General features: G+C 37.2%; 1 protein-coding gene across 1 annotated transcript in view; it reads right to left on the bottom strand.

Annotated features, from left to right (window-relative positions):
- Window positions 1-24,361, bottom strand: part of LOC103078014 (protein unc-13 homolog C-like) — a 288,547-nt gene that overhangs the window by 44,581 nt on the left and 219,605 nt on the right. The window contains exons 14-17 of the mRNA XM_007461879.1: window positions 22,963-23,086; window positions 20,391-20,447; window positions 14,129-14,209; window positions 5,667-5,814 (exon numbers count right to left, since the gene is read on the bottom strand). Coding sequence (XP_007461941.1) covers window positions 5,667-5,814; window positions 14,129-14,209; window positions 20,391-20,447; window positions 22,963-23,086 — 410 coding nt within the window. The remainder of the gene's footprint in view (window positions 1-5,666; window positions 5,815-14,128; window positions 14,210-20,390; window positions 20,448-22,962; window positions 23,087-24,361) is intronic.

The raw sequence follows: 24,361 nt of genomic DNA on the forward strand, positions 1-24,361 counted from the left end.
TGAGCCATTTAACTTAGACATAAAAAATCCCCTTTGTCTTTAAAGCTTTTTAGACTTAGGTTCCTCAAGCTGTAATAAATGCTCAGGTAAGGAAACAATATGACACAGGCCAGGTCATCAATTAATCATTCTGTGCCTCATTCCAAATTGTGTTATCCACTGAAAACAATTCTACTTAATATGTTAAAGTTTTATACATTTTTCACTGTCTGCTACTGCATGAAATATTCAAAGAGCCCTTGGTATAGTGAAATAGCTGTTAGAGAAGCTTTTTTAAAAATGATGATGAATATTGTAATTAAGATTCAAGAAATGAATTTTGTACCCGCTTCTAAAACTGTAAGTAACACATTTTTGAGAAACCACAATAAAAAAGTATAAATTTTCAAGCTAACTACCCAATTTAAGCCATAGGGCCAACTCCAAGAGAAGAACATGGTAATTACTTTAAATATTAAAATAATTTCTACTAATGTTACACAAAATAGTTAACAGTGCAAGGAACTCTAAGGTACTTTTAAACCCTATCTATTAGTGGTGATATGGTGAATTTTGCTTTAAAAGCAAAATAAACATTTTTTCCTCATAAAAATATACTGTGGATATGCTTGATATGTTGGGATTTTAAAATTAAGAATGCAAGTGTATTCTTTCCTGGACAGTTTCTGAATCCAGAATGCCTTCCTCTTTCTACCTCCTCATGACTCGGTTTTCCCACTGACTGTTCTGCCTTTCCGGTCTTCCCAAGGCAAATTTTTCCCTCTTCTAACATGACATGTTACATCACTTCTCATGTTGTTTCAGTCTAGTATTAGAGCAGGGTGTCCCAACCTCAGCACTATTGCCACCTGGAGACTTTAGATAACTTCTTGTTGTGGACTGTTCTGTGCACTGTAAGACATTTAGCAGCCTCCCTGTTCTCCACCCACTAGATACCAGTAACATGACCACCACTCCCAGATGAGACAACCAAAGCTCTTCAGATATTTGTAATTAATTGCCCTGGGGGGACAAATTCACCTCTGCTTGAGAACCACCATATTAGAGCACCTGGTGTACCTAACGCTATGTTCAGCTTTGAATATATGCCCCATGGTATGGGACTTTATTCAGAGGTGATGCTCAGTAAATATTTGTTAAGTGAATGCAACATAATATGGTGTTTTCTTACTGCAGCACCTTGCTAGACTAATAAACATGATACTCTTAAAAATCGAACTCTCAGTTTCACTTGAGGACTTAAGAATACTTCTCTATCCATTTGGCATTTGTTTATTTTTCCAATATTTGGAATAGAAAGAGGAGAGAAGACAGTGTTTTTCCAAACTGATGGATTTCATTTGAACTCTGTGCTCATAAATTTCTAATGAAACGCTATCCCTTTTTTTTTTTTTTTTTATTACTGGAGAAAGAGGACATCTAAATCTATTCTAAAAAGAGATCAAAGAAAGAGGAAAGGAAGGTGAAAATGGAGAGCTTGGAGCAAGGGAATAAAAGAGGAATAAAATAAAGCATAAGTGAGCAATATACAGCAGGTTTTTCTATACGCACAAGCCCATTTATGTAAAAACTGAATTAAAAATATTTTTAAAGAAAGTATGTCTTCCAATTTGAAGACAGTGGAAAAATAATTCATTAATTATTCATTGTTTTTCCCCATATATTTAATGTTACAATTAATTTGCTAACACATATCAGGAAAAAACAGAAAGGAGAAAGAGATGTGAAAGAACATTTTAACAAGAGAGAGGGAAAGAAGAAAATGGAGTAAGGGAAGATTTTATGAGAATATGAGAACAAAATATGGATGCTTTAAAAAGCACAGTTAAATTTCTAAAGGATTCCAAGTTCTTTTACACAACATGTTGATTAAGTAACGCTTGAATGATGATTCATTAATACTTGTAGAGTGTGAGTTAGAAATGAAGGAGACAAAAAATCAGTTTGTGTTTTGTCAGTCATAAAGTAAATGAAATGTGTAAAATTTGCTTCCAAATAATGTTCACTACTTTATAAGTTGAGTTTCTCTAATTAGTTCTGTATTCTTAACTTAAGAAATCATGAGAGAAAAAGCTCAAGTAATGGGGAAAATTCATTCAGGGTATTTGGCTTTTATAATTTAATTAGCATCAAGAAGATGCAGGCATAATGGTTAAGTGCACAGGATTTAGATGTAGAAGAGGTGACCTGGAATCTGGATCCTCACTTTCCAGCAGAGAGTTGAGACAAGCATTCCATGGTAAATGGTCCATCTGGGAAGGCATCCTCCCTGAAGGGATGAAGCTTCATCTCACAGGGGAACTCTGGAGTTTGCGTAGAATTCATTTTAGAGTTGTCCCAACTGAGGAAGCTGATGTTTTGTCTGTTTTTTAATCTGCCAGCTTCCTATCTTTCACTGGTTGAGGGCTGCTTCCTGGGGGTTAACTGTCTGACAGCCCAGCTTACCCTGAATGGGGCTCCTCAGGCAGACGGTAGCAGGGGTTTGCAGTGTGTAGCACTAGCTCCCATTTCAAATTTTATATTTGAAAGATACCATAACACCAGTATGGTCTTTCTAAATTATATTAACAAAATATAAATTAGATTAACAAAAATGAACAATATTCACGGGTATTTGGTACTGAGCCAAGTTCTAGAAAATTACTTGAATTTTACACTGGAAGCTGAGACTTCATTTGGTCATTTTGGACTCTTCCTGATACTAGGATAGCAGGTACAAAAAAGGGAGAGTTGCTCCTACTATTAATTGTAAATGCGCATCTGCAGGGAGGATACCAAAGGAATCCAAGGGGTGGCACCCAAGTTCCTCTCTTTCAACACACCCCGTATCAAATGTTCATAGAAGAGTAGAGCAGCCCATGTAAATAAGAACTTCGAGAATTCAACTTTTCTATGTTTCTCTGTCAGTTAAAGAACCCTGGAAGTTGAGGTTCCTTAGAAGCCAAAGGAAATATGGGCTGGCCCTGGGCATTTGGAAGTCATACATACAACCCCTGACTTTAGGGACTGTTATAGAAATGGGGATTGCATCCTTTAATATGTTCTATTTTGGGGTATGTCATACAGAATTCTAACATTCAGTGAATTTTCCTCTATCTCTCCTTCCCCTATTTTATAAGGGATATGGTGCTGTTGCTAACTTTATTATTCAGTCTATGGTAATGAGTATTGCAATAGGATTGTGATAGAATTGGAAGAAAGGAATTGGATAAAAACTCAGAAACACTGCATCCATTAATTGATGAGACTTGGCTCGCCTCTGTTTTTGATTGAACAATGGTTATGTTCTGTTAGGCAGCAGTGCTTCTCTCTTCCTCTTCCCCTCCCCCCAGTTTGAAAGTATAAGTATTTGAGCAGGTAGAAAGGAGAATTGTAGAGAGAGGGCAGGTGACAGTGGAGAAGTCCCCATTATCACCACAGACGTGGAAAGCATATATGAGCTGCGGTGGGCCCCACTGGAGGAAGCTGGGCGGCAGCCTTCTGTCTGGGACCCCATTCCAGAGGGCTGGACACTAGGAGCAGACACTCAAGGAGCAGGAAGCCACAGTAGGTGCTGCAGGAGGCAAGAACTGAGGGCTCCCTTAAGGGAGCTGAGCAGATAGGAGGATCCCTAGCACGGGGCCCTCAGGAAGCAGGTACTGGACGCAGCTGTACAGGGGGCATGAAAGACATCACCCTCCGCCCCTTCAGTGTCTGCCCCCAAAACCCTGAAGCAGAGAGGGGTCTAGAAGGTGATGGGGACGGGGGGAGCAAAGGGCACTTCAAGTCCCCTTCACACCTCAGGTCCTCTGGGCCTGATCATGCTGAGCTGGGGGGCAATTGGAGGGATGACAAGGGAGGGAGGGAGGAGATGGACATAGTTTCCACCCAGCATGGTTGAAGGTAACTATCAGAGAAATTTCATTTCATTTCATTTCATTTCATTTCATTTCATATCCATAGAGTACCAATTTCAATTATGCAAAAAAAAAAAAAAAATGTGTACTTAGAAAAAGCCAGAAAAGTAAAAAAAAAGAAGGAGTAAAAAAAGAAAAAACAGGGCTTCCCGGGTGGCGCAGTGGTTGGGAGTCCGCCTGCCGATGCAGGGGACGCGGGTTCGTGCCCCGGTCCGGGAGGATCCCACGTGCCGCGGGGCGGCTGGGCCCATGAGCCATGGCCGCTGAGCCTGCGCGTCCGGAGCCTGTGCTCCGTAGTGGGAGAGGCCACAGCGGTGAGAGGCCTGCATACAGCAGAAAAAAAAAAAAAGAAAAAACACCAAGACGAAAATAAGTTATGTTGTCAGGGATTATTAGGATTATGAATCCTCTTATTCCCCCCCGCTATTTATTTTTGATGTTGCCAAACAATTCATACAAAAGAAAATCAACACGTGTGCCAAATTCCATAGACCACAATTGATACACATATGTAGTTTTTTTGGTGTAACATCTATGTTGAAACATGGGTTGTGTGTATATACACATAATGTATACCTGTAAAAGCAGAGCTAAGTTTTTATACACTCACATTCTTTGGGAATAAAGCAACGACACTATTCTGATAAGATGTGTTAGAACTGCATTCATATTTACACAGTTTAGAAAACCTTGAGGGATCATGGGTTCAAGGAGTAATGTATATCTTGACAAGGCTTTATGACTCAACTCTTTTCTCCTTTCTGGAACCATCCTAAAATGTAAGCTGGGTTTGAAGATCACATTAAAAGGAGTATTTATAGCATTTAGTCGGATACTATCAGAAAGCGCAGAGTATAATATTAAAGACAGGTCAAGCACCTACCTAGCACCTACCTACCTTGGCATTATCTTCCATGCATGTAATTAGAAAAATGAAAATATCCATGACGAAACATAGTTCATCCGAGGAAAAAGATCCGTATGCTTCCTTTGAAGGAACTCTCATGAATGAAGATAGTGTCCTCTTATTTCTTTTTATTATATCTGGGAGGCAATTTATTATGTTCTAGAGTTTGAGCCTGCATATGGCTTTTTTTTTTTTTTTTTTGACTCAGAGGGACATTTTCAATAATCTCTGAGAAATGCCAGATCTTAAATACATGGAATTACCAAAATATAATAAATCACAAAGCAACTTGAAAGAAAGGTTGTTTAACAGTAATATCCTAGAAGCTTATGAGGTGGGAACTTTGCCACATGAAACAGATCTGAGTTTCCAATAAAATACTTGGCTCTTGGCTCATTTCAAAGTAAAAGTTAAAATTTTTTTCATATAAAATTAGGATTAAATGAGTTTGCCCTCCTGAAAACCCGACAGCAGGAGATTTTTGCATTTGAAGTCAGGATTTGGGGAATTATGCTCTTACTTTGGAAGTTACAAAGACCAACAAACAATAAGTCTTTTGTTCTAAATTTAGAATATCACAGTTAAGGATATTCAAAACTAGGGTTTACTAAATTTTACGAAATTAGAATCAAGAGCAAAGGTCAACCACTCTATATAGTTTTAGTATTGAGCATATCCCAGTGTTATTGAAATTATAAAATAATTTGCTAAAGATTGGGCAATTTTCTATGAATAATAATTACCCATTCTTATTGCTGCTTTAATTTATTATAGTCAAATTAGAGATATTATTTATAATGATTTCTATGTTGAAGTTTACTTGTGTTCAGTTTACTTATTCTCACATCCAATGTGTTACTTACTCTGTGAGGTTTGAGTGTCTATGAATTTCTTTATCAAGGCATCAGTTGTTTGGGTATAAAGACTGAGAGCGTATCTCAGAGACTGAAGATCTGGGCTTTTCTCCAAGAAATTCTTTTTCAGGCCATTTCCTCCTGCATGAAAGTATTGCTAAAAAGAAAAAAAAATAATGTAAGCAGAGGCATTTAGAAAGAAGTATTAGATGAGGGATTTTATTGCCATAATCGTGAGGCTCAAATGGAATAATACAATATGATCAACATGAGGTAGATACAAAGAAATAGCACCAGATGGCCACTGCCAAGTCATCACCGTGTAGTTCAGGTTCCCTCAGTATCTCTGAAGTGTTGCTCTGCATCACAGACATCAGATCCTCGCAGCTTAAGACTCTTCCTCTCATTCAATACTTAAGTTAAAGAAATGGGATCATGAAGATGCAGTGGCCAGCGTGCTTACAGAATGCCAGGTTTAGATACTGTGTCAACTTGGTTGTTGACTTCTGTTTCCAGAACATGAGAAAAACATCCAGGGTTGTCAAATTTCATAAAGAAGGTATCTCCTGGTCATGTATTTTCCAGATACTAGTTTGCAATTCTAGGACAGGTGCCCACTGCTCCCATCTTCCCCATGATCTAATCACACAATGGTGCACACACAGGCCAACCTGAGGATACACAGTGGTCCTTGGAAATCCAACATCTCCTGAACCTTGTGTCTGAGAAATGCAATGAAACACAGAGTTTCTTTCTTCTTTTTTTGCTCTTGTCGTCCAGCAAATTCAAAGCATTGCAATATTTATAGGTAAGGTAATAGAGAACATATATATTTGACAATAAATGATGTGATTGAGGGATATGAGCATTTCTAATGCTGCAGGTATTAAGCACAGGCATCACTTTGGAGGACTCACTAGAGATACGTGATAGGACTAAGGATGTTATTTCCCAACCATTTAGAGATGATAATGTGTTTATAGTATTCTATTAATGTTAGATAAATGGTTCTCTCTCTCTCCCTGTACCAACAAAGCTAAACTACACCCTCATTGCAACCTGCCTCGTACAATCTAGGATTCTCACAGAATGGCATGTTTTGGAAAAGCTCAACAAATGATTCTGATACACTCTTCTAAATGGATATATGTTATCCCTCTATCCCACTTCTTAAAAATTTCTAAGGTGAACTGAAAATTCATAACTGTCTTAGTTTTCTTCCCTAAGTAGAAACACATTCTGAGCATTTGTAGGCATCTGAGTGTAATTTCAGAGACCGTAATGTAGAGAAGACTAAGGGCACAGGCCTGAGGAAGTAGGCGATGGTGATATGAGCTGAAGAAAGTTTGTTACAACTGCAGACACCCTCCTCCCAAAGAAAAACCCATGGCCACTTACAGTTCCTTTCCAATCCAGCTGGGCGCACTGTGGAAACACAAGCTGCACCTAAAGCTACCTATGGTTATGAAGAGGAGGCACAGCAAAATGGGAAGAGCCTTTTCTTATTTTTGAAGAGTCGACAAAGGTGTAATATTTAAACTTGTTCTTTACCTTGATCTTCTTATATAAATGTTAAAATATTTTCATATGTAGAAAGTACTTATTGAAGACTGAGAGTCTGGAATTGTTTCAGGGGCCTTGGTGGATGAAAAAAATTATCAGCGTTCCTTTCTTTAGGAAAGGTGATATGATACTTAAAGTGGAAAAATATTAAATGAGTGTATTGAGAGGGGAAGGTTTCACTTGGACTTGATTGTTTTTCCTGGAGGAGTGGTGGGGTGAGCTCTGGAACTCTGTTTATGTAATGACCCAGGGAAGTATCAGATGAAATAACATACCCTAACTGTAAAGAGCAGTGGGATAAACTGAACTAGGACTAGGTGGCATCTGTGGAGGGGAAGGCATTCTCTCTCTCAATGTTTCCCAGACAAACTTCAGTTTTATCAAACCTGAGCATAAGTGCTGGAGAATTAAATTAGTAAAGTACAGGAAGAATAACGAGCAGCAGCTACAATGATGTTTCACAATCTCTTGGCAACTGAGAGTTGTCAGAAATGCAAATTAATTATTTCTGGTGGGATGCAACTGATGACTGTTTTGTGGCTAGATCTGTTTTGCCTCTATTTGTAAATTTATTTCAGCTTTCCTCATTGCTTATCTTTATGGGTGGTTCTTGGAAATCTTCTCTGCGCCATTTATAAGATCTTACTGGTTCCCTCATTAATTGATGAGTTAAATAATACTCTGGACAAGTTTTATAACTGCATGAATGTCACAGTTATACTCTAATTTTTTAAATTAATTTTTATTGGAGTATAGTTTATTTACAATGTTATGTTAGTTTCTGCTGTACAAAAAAGTGAATCAGTTATACCTATACATATACCTACTCTTTTTTATATTCTATTCCAATATAGGTCATTACAGAGTACTGAGCAGAGTTCCCTGTGCTATACAGTAATTTATTATTAGCTAACTATTTTATATATAGCAGTGTGTATATGTCAGTCCCGAACTCCCAATTTATCCCTCCCCCCTTCCCCCTTGGTAACCATAAGTTTGTTTTCTACATCTGTGACTCTATTTGTTTTGTAAATAGGTTCATTTGTACCATTTTTTAAAAAGATTTCACATACAAGCAATATCATATGATATTTGTCTTTCTCTGTCTTCACTCAGTATGACAATCTCTAAGTCCATCCATGTTGCTGCAAATGGCACTATTTCATTCTTTTTTATGGCTAAGTAATATTCCATTGTATATATGTGCCACATCTTCTTTATCCATTCATCTGTCAATGGACGTTTAGGCTGTTCCCACGTCCTGGCTACTGTAAATAGTGCTGCAGTGAACATTGGGGTACATGTCTCTTTTCAAATTATGGTTTTCTTTGGATATATGCCCAGGAGTGGGATTGCTGGATGATATGGTGGTTCTACTTTTAGTTTTTTAAGGAACCTCCATACTGTTCTCCATAGTGGCTGCATCAATTTACATTCCCACAAACAGTGTAGGAGGGTACCCTTTTCGGTGTTTTTTAATCACAGTTTCAATTTCAGTACTTGTGATTGGTTTGTTCATATTTTCTAATTCTTTCTGGTTCAGTCTTAGAAGGTAGTATCTTTCTAAGAATTTGTCCATTACTTCTAGGTTAACTATTTTATTGGCATATAGCTGCTTATAGTAGTCTCTTATGATCCTTTGTATTTCTGTGGTGTCAGTTTTAACTTCTCCTTTTTCATTTCTAATTGTATTGATTTGAGTCCTCTCCCTCTTTTTCTTGATGTGTCTCCCTAAAGGTTCATCCATTTTGTTTATCTTGTCAAAGAACCAGCTTTCAGTTTTATTGATCTTTGCTATTGTTTTCTTTTGTTTCTATTTCATTTATTTCTGCTCTGATCTTTATGATTTTCTTTCCTTCTGCTAACTTTGGGTTTTGTTTGTTCTTCTTTCTCTAGTTCCTTTAGGTATAATGTTAGATTGTTTATTTGAGATTTTTCTTGTTTCTTGAGGTAGGATTGTATTGCTATGAATTCCCTCTTAGAATTGCTTTTGCTGCATCCCATAGGTTTTGGATCATCGTGTTTTCATTGTCATTTGTCTCTAGGTATTTTTAAATTTCCTCTTTGATTTCTTCATTGATCTCTTGGTTATTTAGTAACATATTGTTTAGCCTCCAGGTGTTTGTGTTTTTTACGTTTTTTCCCTGTAATTTATTTCTAATCTCATGGTGTTGTGGTGGGAAAAGATGCGTGATATGATTTCAATTTTCTTAAATTTACCGAGGCTTGATTTGTGACCCAAGATGTGATCTATCCTGGAGTATGTTCCGTGTGCACTTGAGAAGAAAGTGTAATCTGCTGTTTTGGGAAGGAATGGCCTGTAAATATCAATTAAATCTATCTGGTCTATTGTGTCATTTAAAGCTTGTGTTTCCTTATTAATTTTTTGCCTGGATGAATCTGTCCATTGGTGTAAGTGAGGTGTTAAAGTCCCCCACTATTATTGTGTTACTGTCGATTTCCTCTCTTATAGCTGTTAGCAGTTGCCTTATGTATTGAGCTGCTCCTATTTTGGGTGCATATATATTTATAATTGTTATATCTTCTTGGATTGATCCCTTGATCATTATGTCGTCTCCTTCCTGGTCTCTTGTAACATTCTTTTAAAGTCTATTTTTTTTTTTTTTGCGGTACGCAGGCCTCTCACTGCCGCGGCCCCTCCTGCTGCGGAGCACAGGCCCCGGACGCGCAGGCTCAGCGGCCATGGCTCACGGGCCCAGCCGCTCCGCAGCACGTGGGATCCTCCCGGACCGGGGCACGAACCCGCGTCCCCTACATCGGCAGGCGGACTCTCAACCACTGCGCCACCAGGGAAGCCCCTAAAGTCTATTTTAGCTGATAAGAGTATTGCTACTCCAGCTTTCTTTTGGTTTCCATTTTCATGGAATATCTTTTTCCATCCCCTCACTTTCAGTCTGTATGTGTCCCTAGGTCTGAAGTGGGCCTGTTGTAGACGGCATATATATGGATCTTGATTCTGTATCCATTCAGCAAGCCTGTGTCTTTTGGTTGGAGCATTTAATCCATTCACGTTTAAGGTAATTATTGATATGTATGTTCCTATTACCATTTTCTTAATTGTTATGTGTTTGTTTTTGTAGGTCCTTTTCTTCTCTTGTGTTTCCCACTTAAAGAAGTTCCTTTAGCATTTGTTGTAAAGCTGGTTTGGTGGTGCTGAATTCTCTTAGCTTTTGCTTGTCTGTAAAGCTTTTCATTTCTCCATTGAATCTGAATGAGATCCTCGCTGAGTAGAGTAATCTTGGTTGTAGGTTCTTCCCTTTCATCACTTTAAATATATCGTGCCACTCCCTTCTGGCTTGTAGAGTTCCTGCAGAGAAATCAGCTGTTAACGTTATGGGAGTTCCCTTGTATGTTATTTGTCATTTTTCCCTTGCTGCTTTCAATAATTTTTGTCTTTAATTTTTGCCAATTTGGCTTTTAATATTTGTCTTTAATTTTTGTCAATTTGATTACTATTTGTTTCAGTGTGTTTCTCCTTGGGTTTATCTTGCCTGGGACTCTGTGCCTCCTGGACTTTGGCGGCTATTTCCTTTCCCATGTTAGGAAAGTTTTTAACTATAATCTCTTCAAATATTTGCTTGGGTCCTTTGTCTCTCTCTTCTCCTTCTTGGACCCCTATAACACAAATGTTGGTGCATTTCATGTTGTCCCAGAGGTCTCTTAGGCTGTCTTCATTTATTTTCATTCTTCTTTCTTTATTCAGTTCCACAGCAGTGATTTCCACCATTCTGTCTTCCAGGTCACTTATCCGTTCTTCTGCCTCAGTTATTTTGCTACTGATTCCTTCTAGTGTATTTTTCATTTCAGTTAGTGTATTGTTCATCTCTGTTTGTTTGTTCTTTAATTGTTGTAGGTCTTTGTTAAACATTTCTTGCACCTTCTTGATCTTTGCCTCCATTCTTTTTCTGAGGTCCTGGATCATCTTCACTCTCATTATTCTGAATTCTTTTTCTGGAAGGTTGCCTATCTCCACTTCATTTAGTTGTTTTTCTGGGGGTTTATCTTGTTCCTTCATCTGGTACATAGTCCTCTGCCTTTTAATTTTACCTAAGTTTCTGAGAATGTGTTTTTTGGTCCACAGGATGCAGGATTGTAGTTCTTCAAAAGCTCAACTTTAAATAGGGTTTCTCCACTGGCCTCTGTAGCAGCTTGCACATACTGATTAAGTTGTTAGCTGTCTGTTTCAGAGCTGTTGCCTTGTCCTTTTATTTTCAATACTGTTGATTTGGCTCAGTGTTGGCAGGTAAATGTAATGTCTCAAAGGCCAACCACACCAGCTGCGGCAGATCATTGTAATTCTGTTTCTTGTGCCATGTTCTATCCTTTTAACTTACAATTGAAACTACCTGCAACTGGTATGACTAATCCAGTCCAATTAGAATTTTAGTATTTAAGAAAGTTAATATTTTCATTGGTACTTGTGTAGAGGTTGAAGGATTTCACATTATTTTAAATAATTAAAAAGAAAACTAAATAATTGAAATACAGTATTTTAATTTAAAAAGAACTTATCTCCCTGTAGGAATATTACCTGTTTTGGCTTGCTACATTTTCCTACACCTTGTTAACATTTAGTTAAATAATGAAACAGAAGCAAGGACACTGATTTTAGAGTTTGGAATCTTTTCTCAGCTCTGCCAATTACAAGCAACTCTGTGGCCTTAGGCAAACAAGTTAAATCTGCTTAGCCTCTGCTTTTTCATCTGTAAAATGTGAATGATCATTCTTGATGTACCTAACACACAAGTTGCTTATAAGGATCAGGAGAGAGAATTTACGTATACGAAAGATGACTGAAATAATGCACACACTATTTCAGTCTATAGTCTACAAATTCCATAGCATTCTCTTCCTTCAGTTCTCACTTTCTCATGTCCAGCTTATTTGCTTAAATTCAGCTAAAGAGGACTTAAGGATCATGTCTTTGGCAGCCTGGGTAGCATCTACTGCTTCGGTATAATATCTTTCTCATGAAGTCTCTGCCTTACAGTATTCCCTTTGCTGGGCTCCCAGCAGACATTGAATCACTAGCTCTTGAGGCTACAATTCTTTTAAGTAGTACCCCTCTTTCTCCTGAATTCCTTTGCAGTCAACATTACAGTTAGTGCCTTGTAGTATAGTCAGGGCGAATCTCAGAGTCAGAAAAGATAAAAGGGTCTCAAAGCAGGTACAGCATGGGGACCCCAGAGAAAAAGTTGGGAAATAAGGAGGCTGAAGACCTGACCTCAGACTCTGAGGTTCAGAAGGACCAGGGTCAGACTCTGGTCCTAGAGAACAAGATAATGACATGGATTCATTTGCTGGATCTTGGATACCAGGCAGTAGTTTTTTCCTAAAGAGCAAGGCAAGTGTCTGGTGGCTGAGGCTGAACTAAAATATCATTGGATGACCTGGGAAGGAAGATGGGATAGTTGAGCTGTCAACATGTAGATCAGGGGGATCTGCTTGGGGATCAGGATTGTCCCAGAGTTTGGGCAGAACTAGTCCTGCAGGAGGTGGTCATTTGTCCCCACCAAGAAGAATTAGAGAAATGCTGGGGTTAGGAACAGGAGCCAGGCCTGTCAGTACATTGAATGCCATTCTCTATTTTCACAGAACATATTTTTCTGGTGCTGTCTCTTAGAGTCATCCATTGACCTTATAAAATCCATGAAGGGCTGAATTATGATTTTTTAAATCTTATTATTATTTTTTTTTACTGTTCATGGTGTGCCTTGGAGTTATTTTTTGTACTATCACTTCCTTATTTGTAGCCATTTAGTGCTTCTATAACTCCATAGGGTCAGTCATTTCTTATTCCTATTTTTGAAAATTATTTTCAAAAAGAACAGGTTTTTTTTTTTTTCCTTTTTTTTCATGTTTACCATTAAAAAAAATGATTTTGAAAAATGTTTATACCTCCAGCCCATACTCTGGCTGCATCTTCAGAAACTCCATCACTGTCATCTCACTGCTGAAATTCACACTTGCCACATTCCACCAGGTGTCACAAAATAGTCACCTCACAAATTTCATTTTGCAGTTTTTGACACAGATGTCCCCTTATTAAATGCTGAAACTACAAAAGTCATGAAGTAATAGTGTTTTGAAGGTGTCCAATTGTTAATGACTACCGTTGCAGTGTCTGTTTCTATCCAGTGAGATTATTCTGTGCTCGGAAAATGGCTTGTGGTAGCTCACAGTTCTTTGCTACACTATTCACACATCTTTGAAAACAGATGCTTCCCCAAGTGAAGTATTGAGACATTGGACACAGTCCAAATTTAGGAGATGAATTAATTTTTCACTCTTTAATAAACTTTCACATATAAATATAAATTGTATGTATATAAATCTATAAAGAATCACATGAAAACAAAGAACTTCTAAGTTATGTTTTGAGATCTGCCTATATTTAGCCCACAGTCCAATAACTTTTGGTCAACCTTTGGCTATGAAAAATTGATGCACACAATGCAATGCCTTTGCGTTTTCAGCAGAAAACTAAATTATTGTCCTTACTAAGAGAGAAGAGAAAATTGATCTTTCCAAAACCATTTCAGCAGGCATAGAAAACACAAACAGAAATTCTGTTAACCCTAAATCCCCTGAAGTATCTATTTAACTAGGCTTTGGGGGTACATGTCTTTCTTTGAAAACACCTGTTAAACACAGATTTCAAACACATTTTCTAAAGGTAGACAAAGGAAACAACTCTAAGGGCAGAGCAATATGGATGTAATAATGACATAGTATGGCCTAAGTCTGACACACTCCCGGAATGTACGTGTACAACTGTCTGCTGTGTCTATGGATGGCACAGCTCTACAGACATGCACATGGGGGTACCTTTCTCTGAGGGTACACAGAGAACTCTGGATCCATATCCAGGGACACTATAACCTTACCTTGATGGTAGCCAGGACCACCTCCATTATAGAACACTGTCTCCGTGTCAGACCCTTGGTATCCTCTCGAATCATGTGCTCCTGGAAAACAAGTGAAAAACTGCTTATAAAATTACCAGTTCATTTATTTGACAACTGTTTTCAAACAAAATCTGTATATAATCCCTGTATGCAGATATTTCCCATTTGAGATATCTTTTTCATATGAACACATTTTAGAGGATGATTTTGTCAGATATTTAATAAAAATCCATTTTGCCAAAAGAAGAAATGCTTTTGAATGTTTTAATTTTAAAATGCTTTTAAATGTTTACTTAAAAAGCAGTGCTTTGATTCATAGGTGGCTTTATTTTTCACCTGTAAGCTAAGGATAGGGGAAAAAAAAAAGAGATAAACCTGGAAAATGTGTGTCCAAGCTTTTCCACCTTAATTCCTGCTTTCTGTTCTGTCACACAGAGGAAGGTCCATCATGTAAGGGATTTAGGAGGTAATTCAATTATCACTGATAAAACCTACTTTAATGCTCCCACTTTATTTTCTTTCTAGGATACACTTAATGCTTAGTCATTACCAGGAAAATTCCTAAAGAATTAACTGATTTCGGCTCTGGAGATTTTCTATATTTTAAAGTCATTTTTCAGTATTTTGGAACTGATTTCCATATTAACAATGCATTTTCCTCATTGTTCATTATGAACTCTCTCTTTATTTAAAACTATTTTAGGGAAATGATGATGGTAGAAAGTTGAAGACAACAATAAAGGAATTTTGTCTAAAAGAAAAATTTAGAAATTCCTGACCCCCATATTGATATAATCTCCCCAGGGCATCCACTATTCTATGTCAACAACATTCAACAAATATTTATTGAGTGCTTATTATGTGCCAGCACTGTTCTAGGTGACAGATATATTATTTCATAAAAGAAAGACTTTTGTCCTCCTGGAGCTTAAATTCTAACTTATGTAAGTGCCTCTTTGTGAATTAGAAGGAAAGCTGATGTAGCTCTGAGAATGCATGACTTGGTCAAGGGATCAGTGCTTTTGGTTAGTAATAAGAGGTGCCTCTTTTTCTACGGGGCACAGCTGCACATCAATACATGTGGCTTAGCAAGTGTTGCATGGTCCCTAACTCGGCCGTCATTCACTCCCTTAGTGGGACAGTTTTGTGCAGTGTACAAATTGTACAGTCACAGACAGTGGCTCATCCTTCTATTCTAGCCTTTGTCTTTGTCATTTAGTAGAGGCCATGACTTTCTGAAGATAATCTATATGTTTTACTCACTTCTGCAGACTTTCAGTGCCTATCTTGGCAATTATCACCTGCCAGGCCCTCAATATGTTTTTGGTAATTGAATTGTACTTCTTCAGCATATCCTAAAATGATTCAATATGCTTGAATGGAATCACACGCCTCTGAATATTGTTGAAAACATGGTATAATGCTGGATCCATGATATACAATTCTGCATCTCACTGCCTCTTTCTCTGATGTAGGGATTTCAACACAAACATATGAGTCCATTTAATATTTTTAAAATATTTCAAAAATGGGTAGTTAGAATATTAACTACCCACTGAGACCCCAAAAAAGGATGGAAATTTTTTGCCAAATTATAGAGAGAAATGCTTTACTTTATATTAAATAACTCTCTCTGACTTCATCAATCTTGACTGGCTTCTTGATGTGGTCAGATTATTTCTTAATAGATGCTAATACATAATATATGTTAGTGCTATAGAAAAATACAATTCTTGCAAGAAATGATTTTCTGGGATTTAGCAATAGCTCATTGAAATAAGGTAGTCTCTGAAAAAGTCTTGTAATGAGTTACTCCTTGCCTGCAGTAAATTCATAGTCTCAGATGTATTTTTACTAACTGGTTTTGATATTGTATCACCTGTCCATAAGGATGTATTCATTTTTTAAAAAATGTTATGCCAAATAAATCTGATACCAGAAAATAGTGATAAGTTGGGCATACTTAATATACATACATTATAAAGTTCCAGAGGATGAAGTAATATAGACTATGTCAAAATCTGAATGTTTGCTTAATGAATTAATCCTAAATCATAATCACATGCAGAAAAGCAATTAGTTTCCCTCATTGTTCTAAGGTAGTCATTTGTTAATATTTCTATAAGGTAGTCATTTGTTAATATTTCTATATAGGATTTCTGAATTTACTCATCAATACAATTATTTCAAATGATGCTTTTCCTATGGATCAAATATGCTTTCAAATTAATACATGAAAATGAAAAGACCCATGATGTAAAATGAAAACAAAAACAACATTGAAAGTGACATTCTAGTAAAATATGGGAAAACAGCTTTATAAAATTTGCAGTTCTGCCTAGAAGAGAACATAGGCAAAACATTCTGACATAAATTGTACCAATGTTTTCTTAGGTCAGTCTTCCAAGGCCATAGAAATAAAAGGAAAAACCAAGAAATGGGACCTAATCAAATGTACAAGCTTTTCAGCCACATAGCACAGGGAGACAAGCTTGGTGCACTGTGACCACCTAGAGGGGTGAGATAGGGAGGATGGGATGGAGATGTAAGAGGGAGGGGATATGGGGATATATGTATACGTATAGCTGATTCGCTTTGTTATAAAGCACAAACTAACACACCATTGTAAAGCAGTTATACTCCAATAAAGATGTTAATAATAAAAAACAAAAAATGTACAACCTTTTGCACAGAAAGGAAACCATAAACAAAATGAAAAGACAATCTATAGACTGGGAGAAAATATTTGCAGGTGATGTGACTGAGAAGGGTTAATTTCCAAAATATACAAACAGCTCATACAACTCAACAATAGAACACCGAACAACCCAATCAAAAAATGGGCAGAAGAACTAAATAGACATTTCTCCAAAGAAGACATACAGATGGCCACAGGCACATGAAAGGATGCTCAACATTACTAATTTTTAGAGGAATGCAAATCAAAATTACAATCAGGAATCACCTCACACAGATCAGAATGGCCATCATTAAAACTCTACAAATAACAAATGCTGGAGAGGGTGTGGAGAAAAGGAAATCCTCCTACATTGTTGGTAGGAATGTAAGTTGGTGCAGCCACTATGGAAAACAATATGGAGGTTCCTCAAAAAACTAAAAATAGAGTTGCCATACAATCCAGCAATCCTACTCCTGGGCATATATCTGGACAAAACTACAATTCAAAAAGATACATGCACCCTTATGTTCATTGCAGCACAATTCACAATAGCCAAGACATGGAAATGACTTAAATATCATTGACAGATGAATGGATAAAGAAGGTGTGGTACATATATACAATGGAATACTACTCAGCCATAAAAAAGAATGAAATAATGCTACTTGCAGCAAAACACGGATGGAACTACAGGTCATCATACTAAGTGAGGTAAGTCAGAAAGAGAAAGACAAATACCATGATATCACTTATATGTGGAATCTAAAATATGACACAAATGAAGCTATCTACAAAACAGAAACAAACTCACAGACATAGAGAAGAGACTTGTTGCCAAGGGGTGGTTGGGGGAGGAATGGATTGGGAGTTTGGGGTTAGCAAATGCAAACCATTATAATATATAGAATGGATAAACAACAAGGTCTTACTGTATTACACAGGGAACTATATCCAATCTCCTGTGGTAAACCACAATGGTAAAGAATTTTTAAAAGAATGTATATATATGTATAACTGAATCACTTTACTGTATAGCAGAAATTAACACAACACAGTAAATCAACTTCAGTTAAAAAATTTGCAATTCTGTGTTTTGGCTAGAGTTTTAATTTTTTAGATAAAGGGCTTATTGCTCTGTAATTCAAATAATAACAACTAAATGGACCAAAAATTTAAAAATCAAGGGACAATAATTGGAAAACATGATTTAAAACTAAGTTATTTTTCTATCACCTATGGATAACACGAATCTATTTTTAGTCCTTCAGATTATTTCAGTCTTAATGAATTAACTCTTTTAGGACATTTTATTCATAATTTGCTTTTAGTTCATTATAATCAAAAGAGAATTCACTGAATTGAGGAAATTTTGAGGCCACGAAGGGACCTAAAGTGTGATGTTTTCTGTGGACTCTGATTTTTCCCAAGTAGCGTGCATATGCCCACTGAGGATCCAGTCTCTCCCATTTAGTGTTTGTAAGATTTGAACGGGGCTGCCTGCACCCCCAGCTCAGGGGTGGGTATGTGAATTAAGCCAAATAGCATATGCCATTCCCCAGGCCACAGTGGTTGGCTTGGGAGTGGTGATAATATTCTATTAGAGTTAATGATGTGCCAGTGGACTTTGCTGGAATTCCTTACACCAAGGGGATGTTCTTTTTTTTTTTTTTTTTTTTACAAGATTTCAAGTTCAAAAATGTTAGATATAAGCAGAGAACCATCTTACAAACAGGAAGGGAGGTTTGTTCAGGCAGTAAGTCAAACAAGGAATGAGCAGAGTTGAGACACAGTGAGTAACTGGGTTCTGTAACATTGTTTGACTTCCTAATCAAGCAGTGATGGAAACCAGAGTTATCCCAGGACTATAAAATTTCATGGAGCAATGAATTCCTTTCTTGCTTTTGTTAGTCTGGCTTTCCATCACTTGAAACTGAAATAGTTATAGCTGATATAACAAACATTCAGTTCAGAAGACTGAAACTGGGGGAGATGGAATACGTTTCCCGATGTCACACAGAATGCTAGACACATAGCCAGGGCTATTTCTTTTGTAATAAGACACTGTGATGTTTCACTTTCATGGTTTTCTATGAGAAACTTCAATACTGTATAAATCCATTTTTCACAGTTGGGCCTAGAAATGTCATGGAGGTAATAAGAGGGATAAAGAAAGCAATGAAGATCCAAGATCCAAAACGATAGTTTGACAGTGACATCTACCTTCTACTTTTCCCTCTGAACCACCAACATCACTGAATACCTGTGAGAATTTTATGTCACGGTTATGTCTTCTAAATGGATTATTGGCTTTTAATTTTTTCTGACAAAGGGGATAATGAAGGTGATATAATAAAGTACTGACATTATAAGGCACCTATTTTATCTCAGTAAGTAATTATACAGTCAAATGGATTATCCTTTGCCTGTGTTGTACACACAAAAGAGTGCCAGTGATACCTAACCCTGAGCTGCCAGCTGAGGGAGGAAGCAAGATAACCTCTGTGAGTGGGAGGTGGCATACTCTTGACAGACACCATGCAAAGATAATGCATGCATTATCTCATTTATCCTCACAACAATTCTCTGAACCAAGTGCTAACATTGTCTGGATTTTACAAATCCCAAATCTGAAAATTAGGTTAAATACTTTGGGCAGTGTCACGTATTTGGAAGCAGCTGAGGTGGAATTTGAGCCAAGGTGGTCAGTATCTGGAACCCACCCCCATGCTATACTATATTCTAATAGGTAGTAATGAAACAGGAACAAATATTTCAGCTACAGGCACAATGTTGGCCTATATGTGGTCCACTGATACATGAATGGATAAAAAACATGGTATACACTTACAGTAGAATATTATTCAGCCTTTAAAAGGAAGGAAATCCTGCCATGTACTACAACATGGATGAACCTGCAGGACATTATGCTAAGCGAAAAAAGCCCGTCACAGAACCACAATATGTATTTTAACCAATCAAGTTCCTATTCCAGAGGGGAAAAAAACCTGAGGTTCCCTGCACAACTGCAAAGTCTTGTGAGTCTCAAGCGATAATAAAAGGTAAGGTTATTTATACAGCAAATCCTTGTTATAATGGGGTTGATTATGTCGACGAGTTCAATGTCTGCTTTGATGAGTTTATTTTCCCGCATTAGGTTTCTTACCTTAAGAGTTCTCTAGACTTTACTGGATTTCTATGAAGCATTCTTTGCCTTTATTCATACAAAGTCAGTTTACTATAGAGAAGAAAATATGCTCTCTAATTTAGTCTAATTTAAAGCAGTAATGCTTCATGCTTCAACACAAAGTCAAAAATTCCCAGTTGCTCTACGAATTGGAAAATATGAGAAATACGGAGTGTGGGGAGAAGAAGACAGTACCAATTCAGTCCCTAAATTTTGATCTGATTCATTCTTAAAGCAGGTTGTGAGATCCCAGACACACATTCTCCTATAGTCCTGCCATATTAAATACCATTACTAAGAGGAGGTTGGTTTCTCACAGAGTTGTAGTCAGCTCATTACTTTTCATAGACAACTAGTAATTTCTTTATTCTTATTACCTTCAGTTTGGATAGTTGTCCCAGATCTTTAGCTGCAATGAAAATCATCTGGGGTCCCTAGAGACACACGCATAGAAAAGGAGAGAAGAGGACTCAGTCATAAGATCTTCAGTAACAGTCAAAGTAGAAATGTAGTCAATAGACAATGTACTCTAGTTTTCTTATTATATTTCTGACTTTACTGCCATAAGCCCTTAACTGGTCTATTTTACAGCTTGGATCAAAGATATCTAGTACTGCTGGCAATACGACTATCTTCATAGGCATCCTACTTCTGGAAGTTTTAGTCTGAGTTTCTGAATGGGCTACTGCTAGTGTATCCAGTTTAGTGAGAGCTTTATCTTTAATTTCTTTATCTGTAGCAGAGGCAACTACTTCACTCCACTCCCCCCCGCCCAAAATAAATCTATGCAAAATGTCAAGATCCACAGCTGAAGAAGGTGGAGCTGGTCCACCTGACATGCCATCCAATCTCTCAGAGCCCTGCCCTAGTAACTCCTCCCTCAGCCAGAGGTTTTCCCTAGTACCCCGAGGCCCTGGGGAGAGCTTGAAGAACATCAGAATAAACATCAGAAGCACTGCTAGAATACTCAACAGTAGCCTAGAATGTTTTCACAATAAGGAAAACCAGCTATTCTGAAGTAGTAGTCTCCATGTTTTTATTGGAGCCTCTGTATAGTCATTGAGAAATCCACACTTGGAGATCTTGATGTTCGAGAAAATTGAGGTGATGGTTAGCTTTCCTAGGGAAGATCTTATATCAAAAAATGAAATGTCATATACAGCACTTCTGCTATTATAACATGATAGGTGTAGTCTTGAAAAAAACTCATATTCTATAAAGTTGTGCATTAGAAATAGTAGGGCTTTGGGGGAAAATAGGAGGGGGCAGTGCAAAGTCCATGCAATTTTGTTACCAAAGAACTATCAAAAACAATAAATGCTACTTTGGGAGACAGCATGAACAGCTCAAAGGGAGCTCAGTGAAGCTGGTGGCTACCTCGAGGGATATTAAAAATGTAAAAAAACTGCCAAACGACAGCACAATAGAGTATAACGTGGGCTGAGACAATGCCTGTAGAAGTGGAGCTCTGAGCGCAGGGACAGGGTAGCCTGCCATGTGTGAGAGGCTAGGTGCATGTATCTGGATACAGACCAATGTGCAAGTATGCCCCCTTCCTCTTTTTTATCTTTTTAAAAACAGGATGAAAGGGCTCCTGCCTGTGTAGCAGCCAAGCTGAGTGCTCTTTCCTTTTCTGCTGAAGTATATGGCTATTCTGTTATATTCCCAAGCCTCTCACCTAGAAAAATTTACTTATAAAGCAACGCGACTTGCACATTGCACTGACATCATTCCTCTGTTGGCAAATTAAATGACAGGTAACTGGTGTTACAGAAATGCATTACGAGTTATAGCAGAATAGGGGGTGTGTGTGTGTGTGTGTTTCTGTATGTGATTTGGCTACCCACACGTGTAGGCTATAATGATTATACCATACACTCATGGCATGAAGCAAAACTCAAAGTGATTTATATTTAACACTCACTGTCTGGCCGTAAATCAACACAAACATATAAATCTTTGCACCTTGGAACACTTTACAAGAAAACATTTTCTATATAATCTCACTGGATAAATATGGACTGAGTGTGCATGATTAATGGTGTCAATATATATTTTAGTTTAGTTTATAATTACTCATTATTTGCATCAAGTTATCGTCCTCAGTCACAGACAAAAAAAATTATTCCATAGCAGGTGCTTATTAGGGTTATTTCTTTCCTCGCTTGGCTCAGGATATGCTGAGTTAGCTGGACGGGGTATCCACTTGACCACTGTCTGACTTTTGCTGCCAACTGATCTTTCCGGTTCTTTTTTGATTTCACTGTGTATGATACAATCACACTCTTCAAACGCACTAAAAGATGTCTCCTGTATTAGCCACCAAGGGCGAAGGTGATAGATTAAAGCAAAAGGGAAAAGTAAAAAAAATTCCAGATAGCAGTGCTGGCTTTATCTTCTTCAACTGTAAAATTGCAGAAAGAAACACAGCAGGCATATTCTATCAAAAATCTATTTCCCTGGGGTGGGGGGGGGTCATAATAAAATTAAATAAAAATTACATGTGTAGACCAGATAACTCTACAAGTTGAGCTTTGATGCATTTGTTTTTCAAGAGATAACGTTTGAAATGTCAAGCCAGTGTGAAGTATGACTGCTATTGCCACTATTTAAAATTGAGTTGTGATGGGGGTGCGGGAGGATTGCATTGGGAGTTTGGGACTAGCAGATGCAAACTATTATATATAGAATGGATAAACAACAAGATCCTGTTGTTTAACACTGGGAACTATATTCAATATCTTGTAATAAGCCATAATGCAAAAGAAAAAAATTGATTTGTACAAGGTGATGTCATTGGAATGATCATTGCTAAGACACTGTATATCACACCCTTTTTCCCAAAATGAATTTAATTACTATTTCGTCTGGATCAAAACCATTCATTGAAACAAAAAACAATTAGATGGGCTACTGAAAACATAATCAAATGTTAGTTTGAATACTTACTGTTTGATCTGTCAGAGGAGGGAGGACAATTTGTTTTTCTATTTTGTTGAGAACTAGCTTCCATAGTTCTTTCAATATTCGCTTCAGGACTGTTTTCTCACAGATTTTTGCTGAGAGACTTAATCTGAAATGAAATAAAACACACAATCACATATAAGTCTCTTACTGAGGTGTATCATTTGATTGATAAGAAATTCACATTTTCAGCACTGACATTCAAATACCTGAATAGGTCTTTATAATTTTCAGATGCTAAATTTCATTTCATTTACTGAAAATAATACATAATATCAAAAATCTGTTTCATCATATTAATTATTAGGTAATTCACTATTTCATAGAAAATGAATTCAGAGTATTTCCTTTCTTAAATTGCATCCTTAACTGACATCAAGGCTCCCAAAGTACACAATTTTTACCTGCATTTCAGACTTGTATTTACTACATGCTCCTTGTTCATGGTACAGGCCAAACACCAGAGAAGCATATTTTCATCACTGTCTGGCACTGGACCAACATAACAACATGGCAAACATGCATATGATTTCACTCAAGAGCAAAACTTTACCAACTTTATTTATTTTCCAGATTTATTGAGATACGATTGATATATAACATTGTGTACGTTTAGGGTGCCCAAGATAATGATTTGATATATGTACATACTATGAAACAATCACCACCATAAATTTAGTTAACATTCATCACCTCACGTAGTTATTTTGTTTTGGCTTGTGATAAAAACTTTTAAGATTTACTCTTAGCAATTTTCAAATATATAATTTAGTATAGTTTCCTATAGTTACTATACTATATATATGCTGTGCATTACACCTTAAGGACTTATTTATCTTATAAATGGAAGTTCGTACCCTTTGACTCCCTTTACCTATTTCCAGCCAGCACATCTGAAAATCTGAGTTCAGATTTTCTAGATTCCCAATTTACCAACTTAATAGGTTTAAGGTATTTCTGACAAATTCTTCTCATGGTGAGATAATGATGGTAACATCATCTAGCATTTATATAACACTTTAGTTTAGAAACCTCTTCTGCAGATTTCTCACTTATTATATGAGTATCTAGTATATCCATTTTAGAAATCAAAACCCAGCTCAGAGACGTTGGGGAACTTGTCTAAGGAAGTGAGGCTAGTAAGTGAGGGCTGAGAGCCAGTACATTGTCCAATGCCCCATGCTACCCTTGGTAAATGTACTTGTGTGTGAAGGCCCAGCAATACGTGAAGGCACAGTGCTGCATAAAGATTTATGGAATGTACCATAATATGACGCTGATTTACGGAATGTACCATAATATGACGCTGAACTCTTCCAGACTCCTTTAATAAGAGTTAATCAAACCTGTTGCACAGAGGGCCAAAGCGGGGGGGGGGGGGGGC

This window comes from Lipotes vexillifer, unplaced genomic scaffold, assembly GCF_000442215.2.
Source record: "Lipotes vexillifer unplaced genomic scaffold, Lipotes_vexillifer_v1.1 scaffold1709, whole genome shotgun sequence".
NCBI lineage: Eukaryota > Metazoa > Chordata > Mammalia > Artiodactyla > Lipotidae > Lipotes > Lipotes vexillifer.